General features: G+C 40.4%; 1 protein-coding gene across 2 annotated transcripts in view; it reads left to right on the plus strand.

The window, feature by feature from the left end:
• Positions 1-343: 343 nt before the first annotated feature.
• Positions 344-12,728, plus strand: part of Cfap299 (cilia and flagella associated protein 299) — a 435,850-nt gene continuing 423,465 nt past the window's right edge. For both annotated transcript variants that reach the window (XM_035453289.1, XM_027387660.2), the window contains exon 1: positions 344-454. In XM_035453289.1, the coding sequence (XP_035309180.1) occupies positions 344-454 (111 nt within the window). The remainder of the gene's footprint in view (positions 455-12,728) is intronic.

Here is a 12,728-nt window from a genome sequence, read left to right on the forward strand (position 1 = left end):
AACTGAACAAAATCACATGTGTATCTTGCTGTGATGCAGCTAGCCATACTATTTCTTCTGAATTTCTGTGATCATATTCTTACAAGGTACTTATTGCAAATACTGAGAAAGCACATTTTGACGGAACACCCTAGAGATGCTGTAGTTTTTAAGCCGTAGGTGGGAGTTTGCATCGCAGGGTGACTTCGCCTTGGACGCATTCCCAGGGGTTAGTCAGGCAGAAGCCTACCTGGACACCGACTGGGGCGGGATTAGCGCAGCGCTGAGTGTACAGCCCCGCCCCCAGCTTCAGTTGCTAGGGACGCCCCCACTTCGGTCGCTAGGGACGCTTGGTATAGCCGCGATGGATCAGGACGAGGGGATGTCCGCTGTGGATAACATCGTCACGCAGTTCAACACCTATGAAGACTTCCTGGACTCGCAGATCACAACGGTGGACCTGTATTACCTGGAGGTAAGCGCCGGGCCACCCTGCGGGCCGCGGCGGGGCTCGGTCGCCTCCTGGCGGTGGCGGCGCGGATGGCGGGTCACAGGCTTCCAGAAGCTTCCTCCGCAGTCCCAGATCACTGCAAGCGCTGGTGTGCAGCACAGACAGGCGGTTGTGTGACTCGGGGTCTTTGTAAAATAATTATAACGACGGAAGGGCTAAACCTGTGGGAACCAGTTACCATGTGCATCGAGGGCTGAGCGGCAGGAAAACAGTAGTTGGTGGGTTCTGCAAGCCTGAGACCCAAAGCCCTGGGGCCCCAAGATGCCACCTCCCTTTCAGGACAAAGAGAACAAGCACCATTCTCCAGGGGTCAGCCACAGCGAAGTCTGGGAGGGATTGGAACCTGGCCAACTCCATTTCTCCTGTGCAAGGCAGTCACATAACGTTTTAGTGTTCGGACCTTTTTTATTTTTATTTTTATTTTCTTTTGTTCCCCCGAAGCGTTTTTTACTTTCACAAGTACCACTTGAGTACTTGTTTGAAAAATATTTTGACTTCAGAATATATTAGGTGCCACGGAATGAAAATAATCTTAGGCAAACAGAATTTGTTTTTGTTTTTTGGATTTTTATGTGAAAATAAGTACGTGGTATATCTAAAAAAGTAACAACCACAAACCAAGCTTTTAAGTTTATTACACAGATAACTTCTGCAATTACAGTTGTGTGTACACACGTGCATTAAAAGTCAGAGGACAGCTTAGGGTTGGTTCTGAACTTGTATTTTATGAGCCCAGGGATTGAACTCAGGTTGTCGGGCTGGGCAACAAGTCACTTTTCCCATCGCCCTGACTGTCAGACAAATTTTTTAACACAGAAGTATTTTTAAACACAGAAGTTATTTTTGTTATTCCTTGCATCTAAGACACTGAAATGAAGGAAAAAATAATGCTGCTTTTCTGTGTTTACATACAAGCTTTCGAATGTTAAAAGAAATCCCACAAAAAAAAATCAAAAACATGGGTAATATCTTAATAGGTAAAATTGTCTTTGTAGCCCAGGTAGAACATTGCCAAACTTAAGGCTAAGGACAGATTTTTTTTTTAGACACAGATTTTCAGGTAAGAAACTAAAAATGTTAATATTGATTAGACATAAGAGATTACTATGTTGTATTCAATCAGTCAGAATTTTAGAAATCTCCAAAACACAGAATGGTAACATTGTTGAGGGAATGACATGTGCTCTTAAATTTGGAATTATTTAGATCTTTTTAACTTTCATGAAAAAATAAGATGAAGTTGATTATTAAGGCAACTACATATTGTGATAGTTGATTATTTCCTTCCATCACGTGGGTCCCAGGAATCAAACTCAAACCACCAGGTGTAGGGATTAGTGCATTTACTTGTGAGCCATCTTATTGACCCTAATGACAACTTTTAAAGTGCTGTTGGTTGTAGACACTTATGTTTTCAAATGTGACTGCAAGGTAATCACCTATTTAAGTGATATGGAAGGTAGAATCTAAAGAATTCCATTAGTAATACCTCAAGCAAATTACTCCTAGATCATGCTGTTTAAAGCAACCCCCTTCCTCCTTCTTTCTTTCCTTCCTTCCTTCCTTCCTTCCTTCCTTCCTTCCTTCCTTTGCTTTATTTATTTTTTAATTTTGGTTTTTCAAGACAGGGTTTCTCTGTGTAACAGTCCTAGCTGTCCTGGAACTCACTTTGTAGAGCAGACTAGCCTTGAACTCACTGAGAACCGCCTGCCTCTGCCTCCCAAGTGTTGGGATTAAAGGTGTGCGCCACCATTTCCAGGCTTAATTTAAGTTTTTAAAAATTGTCACAATTATATTTATCTTGTAGAATGTGATATTTTGAAATATACACAGTGTAGGATAAAATAGAGACAACATTTGCTACCTCACACATGTATAATCTTTATTGTGAAAGCATTTAAAATCTACTTCTTAATACTTTCAACAATATATTTTTACTAACTATAGTTACAGTATTGTGCAACAGGTCTCTTGGGCTTATTTGAATAGGACAAATATATAGTGTGCTATAGTCAGAACAGCTATGAATTCCAAGACTCAACTGTGTGATATTGTGTTTTAAATCACTTCGAAATCATATTTCTTCATCTGAAAAAAATGAAGGGGCTACACTAGGTAATATTTAAGATTCTTTTATTTTCAAGTCAATCGCCTTAATCACTCGGCCATGACTAAGATTCTTTTTTTTTAAATTAAAACTTTATAAGGATCTTTTTATATACATATTTTTTATTATTTCAAATTAGGAACAAGCTTGTTTCACGTGTCAATCCCTTCTCCCCCTCTCTCTCCTCACCCTCACCCCTCCTACCCCACCCCGACCCCATCCACCCTCCACTTCCCAGGCAGGGTAGGGCCCTCCACAGGGGCGCTGCAAAGTCTACCACATCATCCTGGGCTGGGCCTAGGCCCTTCCCCATGTATCCAGGGCAAGAGTGCATCCCTTCACATGGGATGGTCTCTCAAAGTCCCCTTTTTCACCAGGGAAAAATACTAATCTACCACCAGGGGCCCCCTAGAGTGCAGAGGCCTCCTCATTGACATCATGTTCAGGGGTCTGGATCAGTCCTGTACTGGCCTCCCAGACAGCATCTGGGGTCAATATGTTCCCCCTTGTTCAGGCCAGCTGTTTATGTGGGTTTCACCAGCCTGGTACTGACCCCTTCACTCTTCATTCCTCCCTCTCTGCAACTAAGTTCCAGAGTTCAGTTCAGTGTATATCTTCAGTGTGTCATCCTTGTAGGTCTCTGGAAATCTCCCTAGTGCCAGATCTTTCCTTGGACCTAAAATGGGTCCCTCTAATATGGTATCTCTCACCCTGCTCTCCTCTATTCTTCCCCCAACTCAATATTTCTGCTCATCCATTTCTTCCTCTTCTCTCCTCTTCTGCTCTCATTCTGGCAGCTCTCTCTCCCCTACCCTCATGCCCCCAATTAGCTCAGGAGTTACTGCCCCTTCCCATTCCTGGGGTCCATGCATTTATCCCCTAGAGTCCTCCATGTTTCCTAATTTCTTTGGTGAAGAGGATTGTAGGCTGGTAATCCTTTGCTCTAGGTCTAAAATTCATATATGAGTGAGTAGATACCATGTTTGTCTTTTTGTGACTGGATTACCTCACTCAGGATGGTTTCTTCTAGTTCCAACCATTTGCCTGTGAATTTCAAGATTCCATTGCTTTTTTTCCTGCTGAGTAGTACTCTATTGTATAAATATACCACATTTTCTCTATCCATTCTTCAGTTGGGGGCATCTAGGTTGCTTCCAGGTTCTGGCTAATACAAACAATGCTGCTATGAACATGGTTGAACATATGTCCTTGTTGTATGAATGTGCATTATTTGGGTATATACCCAAGAGAGGAATTGCTGGATCTTGAGGTAGACTGATTCCCATTTTTCTGAGCAACCGCCATACTGATTTCCAGAGTGGTCTTACAAGTTCACACTCCCACCAGCAATGGAGGAGTGTTCCTTTTTCTCCACATCCTCTCCAGCATAGATTGTCATTGGTGTTTTTGATTTTAGCCATTCTGACAGGCGTGAGGTTGTGTCTCAGAGTTGTTTTGAGTTGCATTTCTCTGATGGCCAAGGATTTTGAGCATTTTCTTAAGTGCCTTTCAGTCATTTCAGATTCCTCTGTTGAGAATTCTCTATTAAGTTCTGCACCCAACTTTTTAATTTCATTGTTTGGTGTTTTGGTGGCTAGCTTCTTGAGTTCATTGTATATTTTGGAAATCAGCTCTCTGTCATATGTGGGGCTGGTGAAGATCTTTTCCCATTTTGTGGACTGTCGTTTTGTCTTACTGACTGTGTCCTTTGCATTACAGAAGCTTCTTAGTTTCAGAAGGTCCCATTCATTAATTGAAGATCTCAATGTCTGTGCTACTGGTGTAATGTTCAGGAAACGGTCTCCTGTGCCACTTCTTTCAAGGGTATCTCTCACTTTCTCCTCTAGAAGATTCAGTGTGGCTGAATTATGTTGAGATCTTTGATCCATTTGCACTTAAGTTTTGTGCATGGTGACAGATATGGATCTATCTTCAATCTTCTGCATGTCCGAATCCAGTTGTGCCGGCACCATTTTTTGAAGATGCTATCTTTCTTCCATTGTATAGATTTAGCATTTTATAAAGATCTTACAAATTAAAAAACATCACTCATGAAAATTAGCCAGAATCAAAAGCTATAGATTATGGCAGTCAAATTATAAGTTATTTTCACTTTTACCTTTCTACTCCAGCAGCTACAGGACCAAGCAAGGACCAAGTTGTTCAGTAGGTTGTTACCACACTCAAATGGGTGTCAGGGGTCTAGTTTGGCTAAGCCAGGGGAGAGACTCAGTGCCTGGTAATAGGGCTTTCATAGAAGCCAGAAGGTGGGATGAAAACTGAGCTCTAAGAGAAGGATCTCATCCATGGGCAAGGGTCAGGAATGGGATCACAAAAGCCATGAGGGCCTAGAGAAACTGTGGGATTATGGGCAGCCCCAGGGGGGATGATGGGAAAAGAGGGCAGGAAGGGGCGCAATAACCAATTTGGCCCTAAGGAAATTTCAGGATTGCAGCTCTGAGAGTGGTAGGATGTGGTCAAGTGAAAAGGTTCCAGCCATAGCCTTAAAGGCCATGGCTGGGAGTACTTCTGTATCCAAAAGTACCAGAGGGGTACTGGATACTCAAAGGTTACTTCCTTGGACTCAGGGAAGTGTTTACACTGACCAAAGGGAATCAGGATTGTTCCTGATGGATGTGGTGCTGAGCTTTTGGTGAATTGGAAGATGAGTCTATTGTAGGTGGACTGGAGATGAGGGATAGGGTTCCAATACAACTCAGACCACAATGGAGAACACTGGCACTGGAATAGCCTATCTGAGTTATGACATCAAATGTAAGCATTACATCTCAGATGGAAAGGTGTCCTGGCAGTTGGGAGCCAAGGAATACCACAAAGTCACTGAAAGCTTAGCAGCTTACAGGTAGCTCTCTGTTCTAGGGAAAATTTTCCCAAAGCAAGTGTAACAGCTCTGATCCACTAGGGAAGGCTTTCTAGTTGAAGTATTACAGTTCTGCTCCACTCTGCTCTGGCTCTGGCAAAAGTTGTTATAGTTGGGCTCAGTGTCACACCATACAACAAACCTCACTCAAGAGATTCATTGGGAAGGAAGAATCTAGGAGGTAGGGTAAGAAGTAGCACCAAAACTGAACAGGGTACAGAGTTTATGTAGGGTTTCTTGGGTGACTGAGCTTTCCACGGTGGCTTGGTATTGGTGGATTTTTGTGGCCAGTGATTAGTGGGATTGCCTGTTCAGGGACCTCAGGGATTGATGGGATTTCAAGCCCTGGTCCTGGGGTTAAGTCAGGGGTAAGGTGTTTTTCCCTGGCAATTTTCACCATACAGTAAGTTTAGAGAGATCAGAAGGGAGGACAGGAAAGAGGATGAAGGTCCCCTACCTGAGTATCCCTAGTATGGCAGATTTGGGTTCCTGTTAGAGAGAAATTCCATAGGTTGGTGGGGTCACATAGCATTGCAGATTGGTTGGAAAGGCTGAAAGGGGTTGCCAGGAAGAACTAGGGACTCTGGGTCTTCACCAAGAGCCTGAGACCTCTTGAACCTACCCTCTGCACCTATCTTTTAGACAATTTACACTATTAAGATGCTGTTGGAATGGAATCAGTGATTCAGCTGAATAGGGGCAGAAAAGACAAAACTTGAAAGACAAGTTTAGGTAAAATTAGTAAGGGAGTATGAGGATTAGATTTTGTGGTATAGAAGGCGGCATTGTATAAGCTTCCAGAGGGGGGCAATAAAACAGTTCTACTCACTGTAATATCTATGAACTACATACATGACCAGCATGGCAGGTGCAGTAGTGGCATGCATATCTTGGTGGTAACCAACATATCTCTAATTAGACTTAAGACCCACTCAACAAGAGAGAGAACATGCCTGGTACTGGAAACCTAGCTAACTACTCAGGGCTGGTAAAGTCAAGGTTAGTGGAGGGAATTCTACAACCACTAATGTACTAAACCAGCACAGTTCTTACCAGAAATCCATAAGCATTTGTCTTTATTCCCACAAATAAGTGTAGCCTTCACTCTTCTTCAAGGAAACTTCCCTTTGCAACAGACAGAGACCATACAGAAAACTCCAACCAAATGAAGTGCAGAGTTGTGGAGTTCAATCATAATGGATATAGCTATAAAACCTTCCCACACCTGGGGCACAGTGATCATTGCAAAAGAGTGGGCAGAAATATTGTAAGAGCAACAGGAACAGGGATTTTACTGTGTGATTGTGCCTCCTAGTAATACTAGAAGCTACATCTTTAAAACATGACCATTCATTTGTGAGCTCAACAAGGATGACACCAATTAATTTGCCAAACAGGACAGGGGAAATCCCAGAAGGCCTCAACTGTACCTATAGAACTATATGCAACTGAGTAAAGCTGGGAGCAGGAGAGGTGGCCCTCCCCAGGGAAGACCACACCAGTTGGTTGTCCAGTACCAAATGGCCAGCCCTGAAAGCAAACACAAAGTAACAGTATATGAACTCATCAGGTTGTTTTAGGATATATATATATATATATAATATATATATATATATATATATATTCATATCCATGCAGTACCAACGAATAAAAAGTGGCCATGAAACATTGAAGGATTGTAGGGAGAGGTATAAAGGAGTGTTTGGAGGGAGCAAAGAGAAGGAAGAAATGTAATTAAGTTATAGTCTCAATAATAAAAAAAGTAGAAATAAATAACTAAAAGTAATGGAGGAAAATAATTAAAAAGGAATGAAGGGGAATTTCAGAGAACAAGTGTCACCATTTGAAACAGGAATACAGCATAGAAGTGTAGCTCTGTGGGCCATATCTTCTAAAAGTTCTGTGAAACATAAAAAAACAGAGGAGTCAAAGTCTGAAGAATGAGAGGGGAATAGTGCCTCCACAGAGATGGAAACATGCTGCAAAATCTGCTTATCAAAGAGCAACTTTTAAAAATGCACACTGAAATCCAGTATGAAAATGATGTGCAGATGAAAGCCTTAAAATGATGATAATTTTTTATCATCAGGGATTCAGGGATAATTTGGAATAACAACAACAGAAACCCTTCAGCATCGAAAACTAAAACAAGATGGCCATAGTGCTCTTGGGAGACTGGGGTAGTAATAATATGTCATAACTGGGCCTCATAGTACACATCAGGTCTGGCACAGCAATATGGTGAGATCCTCCTCCTCCCCAAGAAAAATGAGATAAGAAGGGACTCAAGAGTAGATAAATACAGCCAATAAATTCTTAAAATACAGCACAAAGGAGGAAACTTTTCCCGGTTATTTATATTGCTATTAAGTTTTAAATATATTTTAGTCCTTGAGAACTTCATAGCACATAGTATATATTTTGATCATATTTACCTCTCCTTCACCTAATTCGTCCCACCCTATGCCAACTTCATGTCTCCCTTTTTGACCTGACTTACTGAGTCAAATTTGCACTGCCTATATACTCATAGGTGTGGGCCATATGTTGAAGTGCAGTGCCTCTACCAGGGGCCAAACCCTTAAAATGATTCTCCCTCCCCTAGCAGCCATCAACTGTCAATAGCTTCTCACTGGGAGTGAAGGTTAATGAGCCCCCCCCAAACATTAGAATTTTGACTGGCTTGATTTTATGCAAGTCTTAATGTAAGCAAACTCTGAGGGTTCATGAGTGCATCAGTCCTATCATGTGCAGAAATCACTGTTTCTCATGGTCCTTCCTCTCTGACTTCTGGGTGTCAGGCTATTTCTGTACTCTCTTGAGTATTGGCTGAGCCTTGGGGACAGAGAATGTGGTACAGATGTCTCATTATAGCCAAGCACTACACAGGCATATGCTCTTTGCACTTGGACCTGCTGTGAGTTTTTACATTAATTACTGTCCACTCACAAAAAAGTTTCTCTGAAGAGGTCTGAGAACTGCATGAATCTGTGGGTGCCAGAGGTAAGTGCCTAGTAGCTAGTTTTATACTATGTCAATTTAGGAAGATAATAACAGTTTCACTTTGAGGGCCGATGTTTCTCTCCAAGGAACAGATTCTTGGCCAGATTCACAACATGGATTTCTTCATGTGGGGTAGGTTTTAAATCTAAACAAAAAGTGATTGGTCACACCCATAACTTCCATACCACTATTACACCCATGAGCATAACTTGCCAATTTTATCATTTAACTTATCTTAAAAGAAAGAAAGGAAAAGAAAAGAGGAAATAGATAAAGGATTTAAGCAAAACTAGTAATTTCCAAAGATAAAAAGTTCTAGTACTCTATAAGAATTCTCAAAAACAAAATTAATGAGTACAAAAGAGCACAGCAAATCCTAAAAACTACAGTTGAAAAATGTCTTTTGAAATAACAGAGAAGACGAACAGCATATTAGAAGAACATATTCTGTAACTAAGACTATTAACATAGGGTAACCAATATTAGGGAATATCTAAATAGAATGATATGGACTATAAAACACGATAAACATCTTTTGAATATTTATGTTTAAAGACTAAGTGATTTAGAAGGCAAATTTGTCACCAGACTGTCCTATTGCAGCTCCAGCCTTCAGAGTTGTCCCTTTGCAGCTCCAGATACAGCCTGACTTCCTGAAAAGTCAGGATACCTTTCCCTCCTGAGATGTAACTCCTGTAGCAGATCCAGTTTTAAGATATGAAAGGGGACAAATCATTATTAATTTGTAAGAACTTAGTTTCTTCATGAGTTTTTCCATGCCAATGTATTAAACAAAATGACTGTGCCAACTTAAATATTGGTTATGTTAGGAACTTATACCTGCTAATGTTAGCAAAAGAGAGACTCGGGACATTTGGTGCATAAATGAACAATCTTAATATATTGTTAAGCACATCGAAAGTAAATCAGCTCATGGACTTGTATTCAGATGCTAAGTTTTAGGACACTTACAAAGTAAACATCGAAACATACCAAGAATTTATATTCAGTGAAAACCATGTCAGGAAGGGACAGATGGAATTTAGGAAAGTGATAGAGATGAAGGGAGGCAGCCTCCTCAGAGTATGCAAAAAAAAATAGTCATGAATGCAGTGAGGGATAGACTTTTCTCTGAGTGGTAAACAAGGAAACATACTCTTTCTGATGGTAACTTAAGAAAAAAGGAACAAGCCCACCTTTCCTGATGGTAACCTTCTCTTTTATTTCAACTGAAACAATCTCTTTCTTGACAATATCTCTCACATAGCCATCTCTTTACATAGTTACCTATCTCTCTATTCAAACATCTTTTTCCTGCACAACCTTACACCTCTGTACACAGTTCCATCTCTTGTTACATAGTTACATTTCTCTCCCCAACTACATCTACTTTCTACACAGCCACACATCTCTATACACAGTTTCATCTATTTTCACACAGTTACATTCTCCACACAGTTCCACACCTTCACACTTCTTCTCTGGACAAATGTGAATCACATTTCCAGGGTCATGCAGTATTTCTTGAGTAAACAATAAGAAACACAGCCAAACTGATGACACAGTTTCTTTCAGGCTAGGGAGGTCATGCTGACCAGGCAGTGAGTTAGGTAATCATGTAGCTCTTGAGTGGTCAGGGTTCCCAAACAGAAAGTGACATTGAAATTCAGGGCTTGAACAACAGATAGTTTGTTGGCTGAACCTTGAGGTTAGAGTATGTGCAGAAAGTCCATTGCTGAGAAAGTTCTCTCTCCTAAAGTTGCTTCATGCTCTGAACTTGAATCAGCAATAAACACCTGGGAAATTGACCTCATGTATATGTCTCTAGGGGCAACCAGATATTTGGCTCCAGGGGCAACCAGTTTGCTTTGAATTTGTTGTGAAGTCTACAATTAGCTGTCTTTGTGGCTGAGAGTACTTTTACTTTTCTATGTCAGTCAGAGTCATGAAAAATATCCTAGCATTATTTCTCTTCATCAGTATTATACAGGTTAAGCAGAAAATAATCTTCCTGACCATCCACAGCTATATGTGTGCCCAGTGTATTCATGAAATAAACACACAAGTAGTGTGGAAAATACCCATAGCTGGTTTTAGTGGCACATGAGAAAAATTATCGAGACAGTTATAACCAGTGACCCCATGGCCTTTCCAAGTGGGGATCCTCATCAAAGAATCACTCATCTGGTGGGTTGGTCTATGGGATACTAGTTGTCACCTGCTGTATACTCCCATGGTCTCCAGCAGCAATGAAAACAAATGTCAATAACACAAGAAAATGTAAAAAGTAGGTATGCTAAGATGGTATGTTGATAAGTCTATGTTGATAAGCCCACAAAGCAGTGCAAACAAATGGATTTTAAAAAGCCAAGAGAGTGGCTCTAATTTTCCTGTTCTAATTTTCTTTCATCTTATTATAATACCATATTCTATACAGAACAGGATTAAATGGGCTGGGGAAGGGAGGGTGGAGTAGAGGATGGAATATGGGGAAGAATAACTAATGCTAAAGGCCTTTTGAAAACCCACATGAAAACCACTACTGTAAAATATCCATATTTATATATTCCATAATATACCATATATTTGATATATATCATATATATTCAATATATATCATATATTCCACATATATAAATTCCATTTATATGTAAGTGGAATTTAAATGGAGTCATCATATGTGGTGGTTTGAAAGAAAATGGCCCCCAAAGGGAGTGGCACTATTGGAGGTATGGCCTTGTTGGAGGAAGTGTGTCACTGTGGGGGTGGGCTTTAAGGTCTCTTTCGCTCAAGCTTCCTATAGTGTGACAGTCAGTTGACTTCCTGTCGCCTGCAAGATGTAGGACTCTCAGCTATTCCAGCACCACATCTGTCTGCATGTTGCCATGCTCCCCACCATCATGATAATGGATTGAACCTCTGAAACTGTAAGCAAGCCACCCTGATTAAATGTTTTCTTTATAAGAGTTGCCATGATCATGGTGTCTCTTCACAGCAATGAAAACCCTAAGTCACCATATAATGGAAGAGATAATAACCTCAAATAAAATTTATATGTTAACAAATAAAATCCCCAGTACCAGGAATGAGTTACATTTTTCTTTCCTTTTGATTCGTTGGCTGGAGGAGTTCCATATAGTCTCAGAACACTTCATGGGTGTAGCTTCTGCTATTGCTAGGAGACACCATCTCACAACAATGGTGGCTGCACTAATCATTTAATGGCAAGTTAAATAAATGGGCACAAAACAGAGCAGGATACTAGACCTACTCTTAAGGGACCTCAACTTGCATTATTTAATTGACTGTGAGTGAGGTCCATCTGACAGAAATCCTTCTGCTTCAAGCCTCCCAAGTGTGGGTCACCACACATTGCTGTAATAGTATGTTTTATATATGTCTTTTATAAGTTAAAATCAAGTATAATTCCACTCCAGTGTTTCATTATTAATTTTATCTCTGAATGATTCACCCATTTGTTGGAAATGGGTATTGGAATCTCCTATTTTCTGAAGTGACCAACAGTAAGAAACAAACAAAAACAAAGGAAAGACACACATTCTTATCGATGCCCATCATGGAAGGCAGAAAGCAGAAGACACAGTAATGAACTCTTGTATAGTACTCACAAAGTTATAGACTGTGTGATTGCTAAATTTCATTATATGTATATTTCATGAAAAGGCATCCATGATATGTTATTAGATTTAAAGAGGTGGGGCATGTGAAGTTTTGCTCAATACTTTTTAAAACTTTTCTCATGGAAACCTAGAATGCTTATACACACACCGAGTAATGATCAGAAAGCTATTCCTCTGAGTGTCAGAGATTATCTCTGAGTGGCAAGACCATAAGTAATTTATCATTTAGATGATGTCCCATGTCTTGAAGTTTTCTTCGACAAACATTTTACATCTGTAAAGGAGGAAAAAGATATAAGGAATCAAGTAGTAGTCATTGCATTGTGAAATCTGTGGCTAGCCGTTACCCTTCTCATGACATAGATATCACGTTTCTGAATTATAGGCCAGAGAAAAGAGAAATTGCATACAATTTAAAATTACCTTCAAATTGTCATCTTGTTTTTTTCGGTATATTGATTTTATAGTTGGATAATATTCTTTTAGATAGTGGTGATAGTAGTCACTAATTAGATTGAGGGATGGGGAAAAGCCAAGCCATAATTGTATAGCTAAGATTTTATTTAACACCACCAGGTGTAAATCCCTGGGATAGTGTTGGGCCTG

Source organism: Cricetulus griseus (assembly GCF_003668045.3).
Source record: "Cricetulus griseus strain 17A/GY chromosome 1 unlocalized genomic scaffold, alternate assembly CriGri-PICRH-1.0 chr1_1, whole genome shotgun sequence".
NCBI lineage: Eukaryota > Metazoa > Chordata > Mammalia > Rodentia > Cricetidae > Cricetulus > Cricetulus griseus.